Source organism: Micropterus salmoides, unplaced genomic scaffold, assembly GCF_014851395.1.
Source record: "Micropterus salmoides isolate LMB-PRFRI ecotype aquatic unplaced genomic scaffold, ASM1485139v1 Ms_hic_scaffold_14, whole genome shotgun sequence".
NCBI lineage: Eukaryota > Metazoa > Chordata > Actinopteri > Centrarchiformes > Centrarchidae > Micropterus > Micropterus salmoides.
In genome coordinates this window covers 21403412-21421655 of record NW_024040485.1, presented here as the reverse complement: position 1 = coordinate 21421655, position 18244 = coordinate 21403412, and the positions used below count along the sequence as shown (strand labels likewise).

At 40.4% G+C, this 18244-nt stretch overlaps 1 protein-coding gene across 6 annotated transcripts in view; it reads right to left on the bottom strand.

Annotated features, from left to right (window-relative positions):
* Positions 1-952: 952 nt before the first annotated feature.
* Positions 953-18244, bottom strand: part of st3gal3b (ST3 beta-galactoside alpha-2,3-sialyltransferase 3b) — a 59564-nt gene continuing 42272 nt past the window's right edge. For 4 of the 6 annotated variants that reach the window (XM_038718329.1, XM_038718332.1, XM_038718331.1 and 1 more), the window contains 3 exons: positions 11393-11539; positions 9770-9916; positions 953-4694 (listed from right to left, as the gene is read on the bottom strand). In XM_038718329.1, coding sequence (XP_038574257.1) covers positions 4605-4694; positions 9770-9916; positions 11393-11539 — 384 coding nt within the window. In that variant the 3' untranslated portion in view covers positions 953-4604. Of the gene's footprint in view, positions 4695-9769; positions 11540-18244 lie in introns of those variants that run through there. The other 2 variants (XM_038718333.1, XM_038718334.1) reach the window with 2 other exon arrangements.

Genomic DNA, 18244 nt, shown 5'->3' with positions numbered 1-18244 from the left:
GCCCTGAGCGTCTTGTCCTCTTTCACCCCACACCAATACTGACTTACAGCAGCCACAGCTGGACGGCCTTCTCTCGCTCGTTCTCAGCAACTCTTCTCTGGTTTATGTTGATGTTGCGGTGTGTGAAAGTCAGTGAAAGTTTCACGGCTGCAGCTGAACTGTGATTATTGTGCGTGTGCGTGCGCAGCAGGTCTCCAATGGGTCCCTCATGGCTACAGCAATGAAACAAGATCTGCCTCAGAGTAGAGCAGGTGAAGAGAAAGAAATACATGACACAGGAACAGGAACAGACTGCAAAACAGAAAGAATATGGGGGAGGAGAGAAGGAGGGGATGAGGAAAGTCTGGGAGAAAAGTGAGTCAGAGAGGGACACAGAGTGGGACAGACATAAACACACAAGAGAAGAGAAGAGTACATTAGGGAGGAAGTCCGGTGGATGGAGGATTGAAAAATGATTTCCTCTGGCTCTGCAGGTAGGAGATACAGAGCACAGAGCAGGAGAGGAAATCCCCTTCTCCACGCTCCTCAGTTCAATCACTCCTTCATCTTTAATGTGAGCGTCCTGCAGTTTGTAACCTCTGAAACACAGTAAGTGACACACAGACAGCATACTACCTGATGTACAGTGCATAACATGAAGCCTACTCAGCCATAAGTATACGGGCTGTGGCAAAAAAGGCCACACTGTGCTTTGAAAAGCCATCTGCAAAGACGCTCAGGCCACCCGCTCTCACATTTTGACAAAAGCAAGAATAAAAAGTAGTGTATGTCTGTTGAGATTAAACAGAAAGACTACATGAAAAATATTTACTAAATATTCTGAAAATACAGTGTACAGAAATATGTATATACCAAAAAACAAAACAAAAAAAACTGTTGAGCTGTTTGGGGGAAAATATATCCAGTTGCTCCACAAAAGCAGTTAAAAGATGCAAACATGCACAGGCAAATATCCATTAGAAACATATTTATTGAGTTGCAGAAAGCCATTTAGAAGAATATATAAAAAAGAAACAGTAACCGTTTTGATCACTTTAGATTCCCCTTGATGATGGTGCAATGAAAAAAAAAAAGGTCTATAAATATGATGATGAAAGCGAATACATTCAGCTTTAAGAGAACAAGACAGCAAAAGAGGCAATTTGGATCAATTCATTGAAACTCTTCCAGCATTTGTAAAAGTCTGAAATAACCCCCCCCACAAAAAAAATGAAAAACTAAGGATCTGCTTAGTCTCAAAGTCTTAAAGACAATACTGGTGTTTTGGCAGGTTTTATTTTAGCCCGCTGACTACAAATTGCACATATTCTACTTTATTAATGATCATTTTCCAAAACATACAATCCTTCAAGCAGCCGCTGGTTCAAATGATTTCAGTACGCTATCTTCATTTAGCCAAATCTAAGCTGTTTGTTATACATAATCTTTCACTGTCTCCTTCATTTTTTGTCAAGTCCCATTAATATGACATGGCCCTGCGGCCGTCAGCGAGGACAACTTACAATCTCTCCTTGCTAGTGCATTTCAAGCGTTAATGTTGAAGTGTGTGACCACTGGTTCAACCATGTAAAGCACTGTAACTTTTTAAGTGCTTCATAAATATAGTTTATTATTATTAAAGAGGTACTCCAGTTTAGCACTGCACTCAAAAGACAGATTTAAAAAGGAACGGTCATAATCGTAGCAGCAAAGAAAAAAGATATCCTGACCTTTAGTCTCTAGAATGGGTCAAGCTCCAAAAACAGATTTATTTGTTTTTTTTTTTTACAAAAGCTCCCTCCAGTAACACATAAGACATTACACAACTATTCAACTCAGTAGTACTCTTCGTGAGGAGTAAACTGAACTTTGTATGCAATTGGAGGAGTGCCCCTTTAATAGTAAGCTTCCAAAAACCACTGTATTGATTAGGAATGTTGCACATCAATGCAAGACAAACGATTAGCTACCATGGATGAAGCAAAGTGTTTTTGGTCACTTCTTGCATTTAATTTGTTGCCGTTTAGTAGCCAATAATTTAAATTGTGAAAAAATACAATTGTGGTGAATATGTAGTTTGGGCTAAAACTACCAGTATGGAGGCTTCAATACTTCCTCGACTGTTAGCATACACACATACACACTATACTATACCCCCCCACACACACACACGATTGGCTGCTGCTACTTTCCCATGTCAAACTCCTCGCTACAGTTTCCAGGTGATGAGGTGTAAGGCACCAAGAGCGCCTAATGATAGTGCAATGGTCAGCTGCTCATTGTATCTTCGCTCTCAGAAAAAAAGTCCCAAAAAGGGCAGAGTTTCTAAAAAGTGCTCCAGTCCTTCAAGCCCAGCGGAGCCACTCTGAGGGGACTGGGTAGGACATGCTGCTGTGTGAAAACCAATCAAAAAAGGAGCAATGTGACAGATCCAACAAGAGCAGCTTACTGACAGAGTGATGGAAGTGAACCTGTGTGTGTGTGTGTGTGTGTGTGTGTGTGTGTGTGTGTGTGTGTGTGTGTGTGTGTGTGTGTGTGTGTGTGTGTGTGTGTGTGTGTGTGTGTGTGTGTGTGTATTTATAAAAAAAATGTACAGTAAATATGCACTCCCAAAGAAGAATTATAAACAGAAAACAGATCTAAACCCCACTGAACTGTAAAAACAACAAAACCCTGCTTTGGTGAAGCAGAATTTAAATGTACCATCACTATTATAAAGCTGTTTATCGCATTAATTTGATAAAATGACAAAAAGCACACAGATGTGACATGTTGACACATCATTTTTTGAGGGAGAATACTGAAATACTGAGAGGCATGGGGCAGAACCATCTCTGCAAAGTGCAAAGGCCTGATCAGACCATGTAATATTATGTATGCATGTATGTATGTAATTTGACAATGAGCATTGCAATTATAACATCATAGAATATCTCAGTTTTAAGAAACTGTGAATGCGTCCATCGTAGAAAAGAGCACAACAGTATTGTGCTAACATAAGCTGCATTAAGGACAGAAACAACATTTAACATTAAGCCAATTAAAAAACAGATTGATCCTTCAATCCCACCACTGCTTCTGCCACAAACTTAAAAGATGATGCAGTGTCTGTAGAAAAACATGGTGGGGAATTTTGAAAAGAAACACAAATTCAAAATTTTTGTGTTTTCTCTTAACTGAACAGAAAGTAGGCTTGTGACCAAAACACTGGGACTTTGTAAAATAAATAATTAAAAGTAACCTAAAAACAACCAAAGAAACTATATATATATATATATATATATATATATATATATATATATGTGTGTGTGTATATATATATATTTATCATCTACGATCTGAGATTTCACCATTTACTGAAGAACAAGAACATCTGCAGCAACAGGTGGTTGGAAAAGGAGATCGGACATACAGAATCTACTCTCTTTCCCCAGTACAAGTTACTGTACGTCTATGCTGTAGCTGATGAAATGGTGAAGACAATACCATGATGTGAATCAACCGAGAGGAAGAAGAATTTACAAAGACACAAAGAGGTGGAAGAGAGAGGTCGGTGTCCGAATTTAACTTCTGGGCTCACCTGCCAGAAACACAACAACAACAAAAAAAAAAGACCAAATAAAAAGAATTAAGACCAACGAATCCACACACTTAACAAAATTCTGTTTAGTGTAGAGATTCTGATTACTAAAATTATCATTAAAAAGCTGAAAATTGAAAACATTTAAATAATTTATCTGTAAACTTGTTTGTTTTAATCTATTTGGTGACCTTTGGTTACATGGGGATAACTGACCACCAGATATCAGAAACACACAACCATTCTGTAGAGCCAGCTTAACAACACAACCTGGTTTATAGTCACTAATATAACTCCCTTACAGAAAAAAAACTGAGGAAATTGAAACAAAAGTCTATATATTACGACAACACTCGATTGTGAGTGTCTCAAAAGTGTTACCAGTCCGAGTGGCAGGTGACCCTCTTTATCTACTATCTGACTTGGCAGGTGTTCATTTTGGACCCTGGACAGATGTGAATGAATGGACAGAGGGAAGGTGGGGGATGGGGGCTGCTGCATCTTGTTAAAAAGCAATGTAGAAATCTTTGATATTAACACTGAGTAAAGTGAATACATTCAGGCAGCAAAAGGAGAGAACTGCTCCCCTGTACGAGGTACATTTGGCACTGCTAATAATCAGCCCATCCCCGCACACGTTCTGTTACCGTCCTCTCTTTATTCCTTTATGTCCCTTCATCAAGTTGGCCAGCAAGTTCAGCGAAATCCTGACATGTGTATGTCAACAGGGCGGTGGGGTGGGGGGTAAGCATTGATGCGTGGGGCTGAAGAGCTTTCCTCCGACCGCCTCTTGATAAGTCCTCCCCATGACCCCCCATCCCCTGCTTCGATCAGCTGGAATCTTTGGTTCTGAAGGCACATGTGTGCATCTCTCCACAGAAAACCTCCTGTATCTTTAAAAAAAAAAAAAAGATCTCCTTTGATATGAAAACCCCGACAGTGTTCAGGCCACCCGGAATCTAAGGGTTCTTTTCTATCCGTTTCCCAGCTTCCTGTTTTGTAGTCCTTTGGGAAACGCAGAAGGAGACTGTAGGTGGGAGTAAACTCAGATACCGTGGGTCAGGTCTGTGATGACGTTGGCCTTCACCAGCTTGCGGAGGAACTCCTTCTCCTTGGATATGTTGTGTGTCCATGACTGTGGGGGAATCGCAAGGAAAAAAACAAAAAAAACAAATAAGCCACAAGCATTATGAGAATACTTCTACATTTGCACTGCTACATAGACTTTTAGATGTTTAGGGTTTCCGTATTGTCTATATGTGTGGGTGTGCATATATGTGTAAAGTCACACTGGATCAGTTTTCCTCCCTGCTGTGCTATGAGGATTCTGTCAAGTGGGCCAACATGTAACCAGAGCCGGTGGTTCCTGTGTGGTGCTTTGGGATGCAGAGACTAAGGAACAGCCAGAGAGCAGATGAAGGAGGCAAAGGGTGGAGGAAGAAAGATACAAGAGGGAATAGGAGGAAGAAAAAAAATATGTGGAGAGCTACAGGAGGTTGGGCTGCATCTGCTCTATCCTGCTGGTTTAAGACTCTCCTACAGATTCTAGGCCAGTCTGGGTCGAGCTTCCTACCACTACGTAAAGGATCACGACAGGACCACAAGGAACAATAAGATACAGTTGTACTGGAATTACATAAGAAACAGGGCTGTAAATTTTTAAGTCCAACTGATACATCAGAAGCCTGCAAGTCTTTGAGATGACAGGCTGGTGTTTGTGTTTGATTAAGAGCTGAGCTAACTGGGCACACAGACACAATATAAACAACTGAGTGGTGGTAAATATAGATGGGTTTCTTGTATACAACACTACTGGTTGCGCACACAGTCAGGGGGCAAAAACGCTTTGGTAGCCGGTCAGAAGACTGTAGTCAACCACTGCAATCAACATAGATTTTGTAAGTAAGTAAGTTTGTAAGTTCTTGTTGACTCTATAATAAACTATAATTTCAGAGTTGGATCTGTTTGTGTTTCATTTGCATATTACTCTAACATGTGCGACTTTGTGGCGAGTTAACGGCACCGGACCGGATGTTGTTCAAGTCAGCTGCTAAAAGGAAGAATGGAGAAGGAGGGAGAGAGGTGTTCTTTCCATATCTGTAAGTATTGCCATTGTAACAGCAAAAATCTTTATTTAAATGTATGTGCAGAACAGTAACGTTAGTTCGATAGTCGACAGAGACTTGCTTTATTTTTTTTATTTCAGCCAGTGGCATTAAGAAATGTGATGTTTTGTAAAAACCATAGGCTACTCCTTGCTGCTGTTATGAATATGCTATTAAGTTAGTTCAAAAGTCAGAAAAGACTTGCTTTGTGTTTTATTATTTCTAAATATATCCGTAGCCTAAAGCCTTCTCTACAGCATCATCTAGTCTGAGAGGCTGCAGCGTTTTTTTTTAAGCTAATTGTTGACTCCTCAGGTTAATTATTGTTCCGGCAAAGTGGATTAATTTCTAAAATGAGCTGCTGAACAGGTTTTCCATCAATTTTAAGGATGGGATGGTGTGGGGGTTTGAGAGTAATTACTTAATGAGTAACACAGCCTAACTAATATTAGGGGGCTTTCACATCTGAAAGTCCACACCAAGGTCCGAACTAAAGTTCATGTTTTGATACATTCGGTTAGTTTTGGTTTGGTTTCATACTGCAATTCTGCGACCGCACTAAAGGACTTTACATGAAAGACTTGCGTCCTGTCATCACCATCTATGTGGGCTGTGTCTCCCTATACTTGACATTGATTGGTTTATTAAACAGTTCAGCTGGTATCTTTGACAAGAATGAGTGAATAAAAAATGAGCATGTGCATATTTGCCACTATATTATTATTATGGCATTACTATCTGCAGCACCAACTATACTGAAGGCTAGTTCAAATTCGCAATTAAACATCCTCATTGTGCGAACATTATTACGTTGCCGACAGGAAAAGAGGAGAAGACAGCAAGCAATCCTTCTGCACCTCCATTTAAGGAGAAACCAAAGATGTATGTTGCAGTGTGCTTCTATAGTCGCTGTCTGTTTGAAAAGATGAGCTGTCACGGGAGATTTATAATTGTGTGCTTATTTCAATGCATTTCCCCATGCATTTGTTTGTTTCCGGTTGATACGTCAACTGCCAAAGTTCCTGTAAACAGTCTGAAAGTCAGAACCATCCAAAAAATGCTTTCACACCAGAAACTAACCGAACCATGGTTCAGTTTGATCCGGACCGAGACTACCTCTTTTTGTCGGACCAAATTTCGTCTGTTTGGTCTGGACCGTGGTCCGTGGGAGGTTTCACACCTGCAATTTTGTTCAGACCAAACTGAAAAGTCTGAGGGTCCAGACCAAACGAGGTAGGTGTGAAAGCCCCCCTTTAGTTAGCCTACTTTTAAGAACCAATAATGTAATAAAGTAATGTTATTACTTTTTAAAGGAGTACTAAGTAAGAAGTAACTCATTACAATTTCTGAGTAATTTGAACACTGCTGCCGCATAAACTGATTTGCCGCAAAGAGAGATTATTCTGCTTTCTGCCCCCTAATTGCACACTGCACAGAAACCTGTCTATAGCTTACAAGTCCAGTACAGAAAGTGTTCTTGCTAGCAGTGATGTTGAAGAACAAGATCCATCCAAACTGTGTTATGATAGCATTTGCAGGTTTTAAGCTGTTCAATATGTTCATTCTGGCTAAGTAATTAGTTACTTGCTGGCATTCTAAGCGGAGTTTTCCCTGGTGAATGCTTGTTTGGTTGCTAGCAAGCTAAGGTGCAACACAAGACATGTCCTTTTTTAAAGGAGGAGGAGGATGCATTAGCTGGAAAGTTAATGTGGTTAGACATAAACTCTCAACAGCAGCTATGGCATAACACAAAAAGAGCCACAGACTGAATCGGCATCAGCCAATGACAGAACAGTGAAGACAGATCGCTTGTTGTACATGTGTTTAAAATGAAATGGCATGAAGAAAAATAGCATTCTGACAGTATATATTATATATATATATATATATATATATATATATATATATATATTATATATATATATATATATATATATATATATATATATATATATATATATATATATATATATATATATATATGCACAGATGGGTGGCACTCTGAAAATGTAAAATATTTATTTTTCCTCGTTTGGGTTCAGATACTTTCTACAAAACAGATCTGCATGCTGTAGCAGTAAAAACATATTTAATTTGAGCTGGACCTCAAGAGTGTGCATATAGCTGTAAATGCAACACTGACATATTATCACCTGTAAAGGTGTTATGTCTAACAGCTGCTTATTTACAGATTTAGCAGACACTGAGCAGACACAGTGCAACATTAACATTAATTTGGAGTCATGTTTCTGGTCTCCTCATTCACTCCGTTTAGCTCTGCTTTCCTCTCCACTACTGAGGGAAATCTCTGGCTGTTTAGCTGTGAAATGCTCCACTGTGTTCACCAGCTACTGTGTCTGTCTGCTGACTGGTGCTGAGCAGGTACCGTACGGTGGATTTATTAGAGCTTTTGCTGGTTGAAAACAGCAGTGAGAGTGAATCAAAACAGTAATGTTGGGGGCTGTAAAACCAAAACAATGAAAGGACACCGATAAAATGTTTGTGTGCTCGTCACTACGAGTGAGTCCTTCACATACAAGTAGCCTTTTGATCCATTGTTAATATAAACATATTGATCATAGCAGCTTTAACTAAATCAATGTCAATGAGTTTGTTTAGCTCTGAGATAACATAATTGAGGACAAAAATGAAGTGTTTCATACACCAGCAGGTGACCTCACTAGCACTACATTGCCTAAAGTGATGTACGTGACTTCAACTTCTATGTATCTTGTTTATCATGATTTCCGTTGCGCTTCAAAGCATCCATCCAGATAGAAAACAGGCTCTTCCTCCAAAGTAGTGGAATAATGCGCAGATAATTTCACGGTTCAGCGTTCGTGCGGTTCCAGAAAATCAAACAACCCCAGTGAGTGGCGGTGGTTAAATGTTCCAAACAAAAAAGCCAGAAGTATTCCCATTAATTAACCATGTGTGGCTGATGATTACAATGTTGATGAAGATGATGATAATAAATGCCAAAGGTTCACTGGGAGTTTAGACAAAGGTTATCATCATACTGAGCTCATGGTTTACACACATCAGCATACGAGTGACATCTTTGATTCCACTGGGTTTAAGTGTAAACACTGAGAGGAAGACGTGACGGATGGAGTGGAGAGAGATCCGTCATGAGGGCGTTTAGAAAATGATTGTTCAAACGATGCGCTAACAGTTAGCATGTTGATACAGACCGATGAAAGACCAGTGCCATTTCACTTTGGGGAATTTACAGATTTAACCTTTTGATATTTTCATTCTTCAGTTTTAGTTTTTATTTTCTTGATGAAGTTTTTACTCTGTTTCAGTGTGATTTCTTCTTTTTGTCATTTTGGTTCTGGTCTCAGTAAAGAATAAGGTGTATTAACCAGTCACTTAGATTTTAGAAATATATACAAAACTCCTGATCCAATAGAAACATTCTGAGTACTGAAAGGCATCAAAGCATATTTTAACTTCAGATACAGTTATAGACATAGAAAATACAATCAATGCCACAGCCACACTGCATTACATTTTTCCCCCTCACACCTTCACAGTTTTAACAGAACCAAAGAGCCCGCAACTAAACCTTCATATCTGAATAACCTCAACTGTCAGAGGACAAGTAGCTGATCAGCATGAGTCCTGAACAATATCCAATTAGAGCAACTCCACACATTTTGCCACAGTGTTCATCAAGCTCAAAACTGTCACATCTTTGGATGCAAATACAAAATGCTGAGAGCAGTTCAGTTCATGCACAATTCATGGACTAATATTACCATCAGACTACAGAGTGAATGCTTTGTAGTGAATGTGTTTTGGCCTTAGGCCAGTTTACCTCCTCCCTAACCCTCTTCCACAGGAGTGGTGGTCTCTCTCATCAGAGATTACAGTCATTTGTTTCTTCAATTATTCTTTAGTGGCCAGAGCGGTTAGGGGTAAGTCAGAAATTATTATTCTCCTTAGCACGGACAGATTGTCAGATTGTTTCATTTAAAAATCTGGACATTAAAAAGCACCTTTACAAATGTGCCTTTTACGTTTTGATAGGCTCTCAACAAAACCCACTGATGATTTTTGTAGGGCAATAAGGGATGTACTCAGATGTTCCATAACTGACCTCTTTAATAGCAGACATCTTGACATTCTCGTAGTAGTGCAGAGGTGCATAGGGTGTGCTCATGTCGTAGCCAAAACCAGCCACTGCCACCTCATCACAGTTGTGCAGTGCCATCGTTATAGCAACTGTTCCCAAAGTTGGAATGTTCTGCAGGAAAAAAACGAAATGCAGGGTGTCAGACTCTTTATTTATTTCAAAGACAGATTAATATGTATAAAAACCATGTGCAGTACTCAAATTTTTGAAAACAGTCATGGTTTTTGACACTCATATATTTGCTTCACTCCCTCCTTTGTACCTCTGTCTTTGTTCTGTTTCACTTCTGCTAACTGGCTTTGAGCACTTGGTGATTAACTATTACCTTTAAGACATGACCCCTGCAGACCCCTGCAGCGACACAGTGATCTACAGGGTTGAACTGTGCTTCCTAACTGCCTTGGGCTGCCAGAGATCTGGGGGGTACAGGGGCTGTGTGTGTGTGTGTGTGTGTGTGTGTGTGTGTGTGTGTGTTGTGGGAGAACAACAGAGAGGAAAAATAAAATACTATGTGTGTTGGGGGGGGGGACAGAAGAAAGAGTGGAGGGAGGCCCCATTTAAATCATTATCCTGATTTGCAGCCCTCAGGGTAGGTGGAGCTGAACCAGCAGCTGGTCAACCCCCTACTGCGTGTTCTAATACAGATTAATTTACACACACACACACACACACACACACCATAGACACTAGCATAACAAATAGACCACCTCATTAATTTCCACATACATAAACAGTGATGGTCTAGAAGAAAGACAGCAACGTGTTCTAGGGAAAGAATGTGCCAAATCATAAAACTCTGCAGCCCGTATTGTATGAGACAGCCAGACAAATGACCAGCGCGCGCACACACACACACACACACACACACACACACACACACACACACACGCCAGAAGCCCACATGTTGAACACATGTTGCAGAGCGGAGTTCATGCAGGGGTGTTCTGGTGGCCCCAGAGGGCAGAGTTGGGGTGATACACCCTCATGTCCTCTCCAATTGTAACTTCTTCCCCTCAACCAGGTACACATTCACAATAGTATTTGATTTCAAATGCTCCATGATCATTACTTATATCTTTCTGCTCTGTTCTCTAGCAGGTGGTCACCAACTAACTTTGTTTACTTTTTTCTCCCACAAAATGTTCAAACCTGATACAGCAGATGTCCAGGCAAACATGATTCTTGAGCGGAGTGCATACATCATACGTCTATGTTGAATAAAAACAAGACAGTGCTGAAGAATTCAGACTGGATCAGGGTTGCAGCAGGTATTTTTTAAAATTATTGCAATTTCAACAATGAGAAAAGCAAAAGGCCTTAAATGACTCCAAAGACAGCAGGTTACGTAACATTTGAATTTTTCTTCAATCAACTTTGTAAAAATCCAATTGCACAATGCAGGGCACAATACTGTTGGCTTCAGTGTAGTGGTACTGATATGGTTATTAAAGTTTGTCCTGTTTTATAATGATAGTGTTCCTGAATCCATATTTCCATGAAAATGTGCAAATTCCAGGCAAATTTACATAATATTGGCAAAAAAAAAAATCATGATGTTTGTGAAGTGTGTGCCTGCTTGTTGCTTACCCCTTTGCCCATTAGGCCATGGTTTAACGGCAGGCCTATGAACTGGAAGGCAGCCTCCTGGATAAAGAAGGGATTGAGGATTCTTATTTCTTTTGGCTCGCGAGGCAATTTGCGAGCCACCGGCTTCCAAAAACCCTGTGTGCCCCTCTAAGGTAATGGCAAGAAAATAAGACAGGAACGCAGACAAGAACAAGGGAGGAAAAACAGAAGATTAGTAATAGTGAATTGTAATGAAAACTGGACTGTTCACATGAAAACACCACAGAGTGAACAGCCACCTGTAATTTACCATCCCAACATCAAAGTGAGATTATCCTCTGTAACGCTGACATAAAACACAGAAGCCAACCAAAAGCCAGATCCCTACTAGCACTGATTAGGGAAATGCCTTTTCTGCCTTTAATGGATGAAGTCAGGGCGAGGGGCTCGCGGGACATCAGTAATTACAGCCCCTGGTAGAAGACTCAGGCAGTGAGTGGGGGGTGCAGCTGCCGTGGACAGCTTTATAGTCGTTTTATTCCAATGCACCTTAACACACATTAAGTTTTTCAGTGTAGTATTTCTCATGCAGAAAAACTTAATTTTACTGTTTTACTGCATATTTAAAAAAAACAACAACAAAAAAAAAACGTTAAAATCTGCTGCTATTGTGCCGTTAGGGAATCACAAACCCCATAATAGTCTCCCTTGTCCAGCATCCAAAGTTATATCTGGCATTTCAAAGGAAATGGTTCATTTCACACACTGACCTGAGGATGTTCTGCGAGACCTCCGTGTTTTTGACACATCATCATCAGCCGCTAGAACCTCCTGAATAATATTATGTAATGTAATGCACTTGCTCAACTCATTCATACCAACAGAATAGCCGCTGAATATTAGGTACCACTGGAAACGAAAGAGTTTCTGCATCAAACAAATGACTACCTAATTTTGATTTAACAACATCTGTTGACCAATCAGTCCTCTTTACAGCATTACTTCAAATGATAAACCAAACGAACGTGCAACAAACTAGCAGTGTGTGATTGACTTGCCTGACAGTGTGACTTCCTAATAGGCATGAAGCCAGCAGTCAGCAGATGTAAATTGAAATCACCTGTTCAAATAGTCAAGCCCCCGCCCCGGCCGCCTTTGATACAAGCAATGCATGACTGTGTGTGTGTGTGTGTGTTGGCAGAGGCAGTAGCAACAAATCCGCTGGCTTTGTGGCTTGAACAGTGGCGGCTCTTTTTGAACGTGAGCCCGGCTCTGTGCCGTCGGCAAGCTGCAACAGGAACAGCAGCTCATCTCTCCTGTCAACACAGCTTGTGTTTGCCAGGAATCTATTTAGCGGGGCTGTTTGGATGTGTGTGTGTCTGTGTACGCTGAATAAAGAGAGCGATGCAGTTTTTTCTTTATTTCTAGGAAGGAGAGAAGCTAATGACACATACAACGCACACCCCTTGCTTTACACAGCAATGACCCGACAAGTACATAAGACACAAATTTCATAGGGTGGGGATCCCTTTGAAGATATTCAAACAAGTACAGGTGGCTTTGAGAAATGTAAAAGCAATTAGTATGTAAGCATTCAGGACTGTCAGGGGGGAGGGGGTTGTGGGGGCTGTTATGATTTTGGGAATGTGGTAAGTTGCTTACGTTAAAAGGTCAACTCCTCAAACCTTCACCAGTTAAGATGGACAGAAGAGGTGAAAGTTAATAACACTCCACCCTCGTTTAGCTCTAAAACTACTCCGAAGGGGATGTAAAGTGACAGCAATGAAGACTCTGTGGGTTGCTACAGGGAATGAATATTAAAACATGCAATGGCTATACAAGGTAAGTTTCAATATGATTTCACCAAGCAAAACGTGTACATCATGAGCGATAGTTGTGAAAATGCATTTAGGACTGTTAAATAACTACACTGCAGAAGAAGTACTCAAACATCTATGTGAATGTGTACTAGTGTGTTAAGAGAAACACAGCTGAGCCAGTGGCATTTGACCATAGACAGAGCAGGAAGCTGCACTGTGGTCCTACGTTTAGTACTCAACCAAGACCTGACACACATGCTCTAAGGTGAACAGAAGTGTGTAGCTTTAGTGTTTGGGCTGTCACTGGGCTGTGGTCAGAGAGGAAATGGCTGCTTCCCCTCTGCGACAGCTTTATAGTTAAATTGGTCAGCATTATTAGATTTAAGTGTGCGCACAGGGCTGTGTACTCCAATAAAGCACCTGTTAAAACAACCATGAACCATGAGTTAATTGCTTGCAATGCAAGATCGTCTGTAGAGAGCTCAACTTTATCCATTCTTATGGTCAACATATTCTTGCACTTTATACATTCTACTGGCATCATCATGATTCTATCTGCAGGTGATGATTCTTTATTTGCACCAAGTTGGGAATTGGTACTTTTTAGAGTCTTCCAGCCAAGTCATCTTCAATAGTGATTATGCTGTACCAAGGGGGGTTGAAGAGCTATCTACACTGGAGAAGATTCCAAAATGTTCAGCACCACTGCTGCATCAAAGCACATAACCTTAAGCTTACAGGCTTAAAACAACTGCGCCTCAGAGAAGCTGAGGTTAAAACTGGTTGGTAAACACTGAGGGGCTTTAAAAGTGTAACGAAAGCCAAATTTGTATAATCTGCAGTAAAGCTGCTTCATATCTGAGGGGCCAGTGGTCACCTGCTACAATTAGCAGTAGAAGAACTAACTGAAGTAAACATGGTTTTCCAAACAAAGCAACAACTTGCACATGTAAATAACGTGCTAAAACATTGGTGAGTCTGAAAGAGGGAATACTGAAGAAGTATTTTTGTACAACATATTTACTGTACATGTAGAGAAGAGTGTAAAATTTCAATTCAAGTGTTATTGACACAAAAGGAGGTGCCGGTAATGTATCCCTGAGACTAGACTAATTCCATGAAAGCACTCAGTTTCTATGTCAGTGTTGTTAATTGCAACAGAAGCTTTGTAAAAGCTAAGTGTATTTGTCTTGTAATTTCACAGCTGTAGGAAAGTCAGAGCTATACAAGCCATCAACAAAAGGAGCTTAAAGCACAGGATTAAAGTGAGACAATGTCAGAGGGTAAGGAGAAGAACGATTGTAAAGCAAGACCAGTGTGGGATCAAACAGATGGAAAAAGCCATGAGGACAGAGATACATGGGGTTAAGAACAATGATAAAAATGAGTGCTAAAATGGAAAATGTACAGCATCTGAAAATGCAAAAATAACTTCCTTAGATCTCCCTCACGTATCTGCACTTTAGGCGCAGAAAATTTCCTGTACAAAACTACTAAAATATCAGTAAGGTTATATTATATATTGGTTAGTGGCGGTGAAGACTTAAATTAGGCTGGGCATAAACATGATGACCTGCATCCTTATCGCATAAATCTGAAAAAAATACACCTCAGTTGCACAAATGTAAAATGCCCAAATAAGAAACAGCTTGGTTTAGAGCCTGCATTTACGGTTTTCACTGTGGTTTGGTTTCAGCGTTGCCAATGAAACTTAACTCACCTTTAAACTTAAATTTTTCTCTGTAGTGAATGAAGCAGATGGCTTAGTTTATAGTTCCAGAGGGAGCGCAAATGTGGAGCACTGAACAGAACTGTAATATGAGGGAAAAGCAAAGAGTTTCACATCTGCTGGGTTAATAAAGATGGCTTTAAAGCCCTTTAATGTAAACAAACACAAACAAACCTCAGCTTTCTGTCGGCCACAGGTAGGAAAGCCAGACCATCATGTCACCAGATACATTGCGTGTCTAATTTCAAAGTTTTGACCTATTCTTGTGTATTCTCCAGAATAATCTCATAATATGGTTGGAATGAGACAGATGTCCTTTCCTTCCTTGATAAGCAGCTATCACACAACTTGGCTCTATCTGGGTTCTTCGGTCTGAGGATGTGGTTGTGTTTGACGATTATGGAGAGGACAACTCAAACGCGGTGGACTGAATTCCGGAAGGTAGACTTAGAGCAATTTAGAAACAAAAACGGCGGCTCTGAACTGCTAACAATCACAATTAAGGCTGTCTGGAGGTCATTAGCACTGTGTACATGTCGGACCTTAGAGTTTACAAGTTGCAGTGTCTCACCACATAAGTGTTCCACTGAGTTTTTCCAAAGTAGTTGGTAAATGATGAGGTGCACAGCAGGGGATTACTGTTTCTGAAATCCAGAGAGGTAAAATTCTGGAGAGCTTTGGTAATTTTATTCCCTTTTGTTAGCCAGGAATCTGAAGCATTCGTCAACTTGCTTTTGCTTTTCTTGACACATACCAAGACCTCTGCCCTCATTGAAGTCTCAGTGTTTTTTCTTTTTCTGGCCTCTCTTAGGTTATCCACTGTGTGAAACCCTCATCTGCACACTCCCATGACGGCAAACATGAAAACAGTGCCAGCACATGACAGCACTGTGACCCTAAAGACCTGTATGTGGAACATGGTCTCTGGGTAGAAACAGATTGCTGATTTGGCCCACTGGCAGGAACCTGCTGGTATCTGACTAAATTCTGGATGCCTATTATGACATGTCAAAGATCTTCTTAAACTTGCATAAGTACTTACTTACCAAACATCCATTGCATCTGAACTCAACAGTAAAGGAACCCAGAGTACAGGTCTGAGTGTTAATCATCACAGGCTAGGTAGGTGACTCATTTTTGAAACACAACCCTCATGGTAATCAGTGACATCCGGAACCTATGTTAGTCACTTGTTTACAAGTATGTAAATGTTTATGAATGCATGTATGCATGCTACTTTGGGCTTCTGCACAGATGTTTGGGCTTTAAAAAAAACTGCCATATAGCCACTATTACCGTCCCACAGTGAGTCCTCAGTGACAGAGTTACAATAAAGGTTTCAGGTTAAAATGACAAACTGAAAAACACAGGCCGTTACCCAGAGATTAACAATAGGAAATGCTTCATAACAATATTCTAGGAAGACTGTGTATATAATGTGAAAACAAAATTCGTCCATATATAGAACAATAAAGAATTAATCTGAAGGAGTTCATTTTGAAATTTGTCGATGAACTGAAGCTTTCTGGCATTGCCTCAGAGATGTGCAATGTTATTAAAATACTATAATCACCACAATATTTTGATACCTCTGATTAAGAGCGCCTGGCTGCATTTCTATTAAAGGAGAAGTGCTCTCTTCCTCAAATTGTCTCCATCCATCATTTATCTCTCTGGCATGTAGAGAGCAAGAAGAGCTCCTGTAAACAAACAGGAGAGATAGAACACCGACACTCCACCTTCGAACCCTGTGTTTACCACCGGCTGTATATCCTTCACTGGATCTGTTTGAAAATATCCCTGCATATACAAACAACTGCGGCTCTGTGTGTGCACGAACCGTCAGTGTGCGCCGTGCATGAGAGCAAAATCAAAAACTAGACATATGAGGGGAAAGAAAAAAGATTATATCCGGAGTTGTGGAAATCATGTTTGAGCACATTTGTAAACAGCGTGTAACTGTGCAATCAACCAGGCTGTTGTGTATGTGGGGGGTCAGACTTTATAGCAGAGTGACAGAGTCATAATCACACAGACCCGCGGTAATGAGGGATTAGGGAAGTAGGGAGGGTTGTGATGCTGCGGCGATGTAATTGTATATGTAGTAAAGGGCTTTCCTGATCTAGTGTCTGCAAGCCTAGGCTCTGATCAGGACCTAAGGTCCAGTTTGCAAATCTGGACTTGGTCTGATTTTTGCCCTAAAGTTTAGGAGTCTGTGTGTGTGTGACTGAGTGGGAGTTTATGAGTGTGTGTTTGTAAGAGTGTACAAAACACTAAATAACAGATTGGGAAATTGCCTCACTAATATGTATTCTGTTCCAAGCCATCCAAGACAGCGCTGTAGGCATTTGAAAAGCCACAATAGTGTAGGATAGTCGAGCACGCTGAAAACCGGCTGGATGAGTCACTTGCGGCTGCTGTGTACCACCCACTAACATTTCAAAGAAGAAGAAATACACTCGCTTTCATTACCGCAGAAGGAGAGTGAAAAGGTTTTGCATCCCTTCCAGCTGTGAGTGTGCAGGTTACACAAAGAAATCTCCCTGCTGCACCAACAGACGTAAAAGCTCCTTGTTCTAAGTCACATTACGGCTCCCTCTGGGATGGACTAAATGGACACAGCAAAAGGAGGGATACTTGCTGCAACTTGGTGAGGATTTCTTGCTGCATATCCTAAAGCAGTTTTTTCGAACCTTTTTTGTTCAAAGTTTTGTCCCCCACAGCCCTGTTCAGATTGGTTTAAGTGCCACTTTTATCATTCGCCTTTAACAGAAGGGTGGCTTTATGGTATTGTTCAAAGCAATTTTTTTGTAGTTTTAGCCAAGTACGATTGTCATTTGGAGGGACAGAAACTGGACGTTAACAATTTAGGCAGTCTTAATCAACTTTACTTGACTGGGGTTGGTGGCCTGTCTTGCACATTCTACCATAGTTGAAAAGATCTATAATTATCAGCATTACACAAATTTGTAATCTTACTGACTTCTCTCCTGAACACAAGTATGTGGATATAAATGATCAAATCATGTGGTATGTGTCTGTATACACATACCACAAAAATACCCAGCATCACTATCTAAACTAAATGTCTCTTGAGAGTTGTTTTCTATTGTTTAGATACCTGTTGTGTGGTAATAAGTGGAGTAGAAAAGAAAAGAGAACATTTATGAGTCACTGTGTTTAGAAATGTGTTTTCACAGAAGGCACATGTACATACACACATAAACACCTCTCAGTGTTTATGTTTCCACTGCATTAGTCTACGCTGGGTGTGAGTCAGATACAATGAAGCTAGGATAACAGTCTTTTAACAGGACTTCAGTT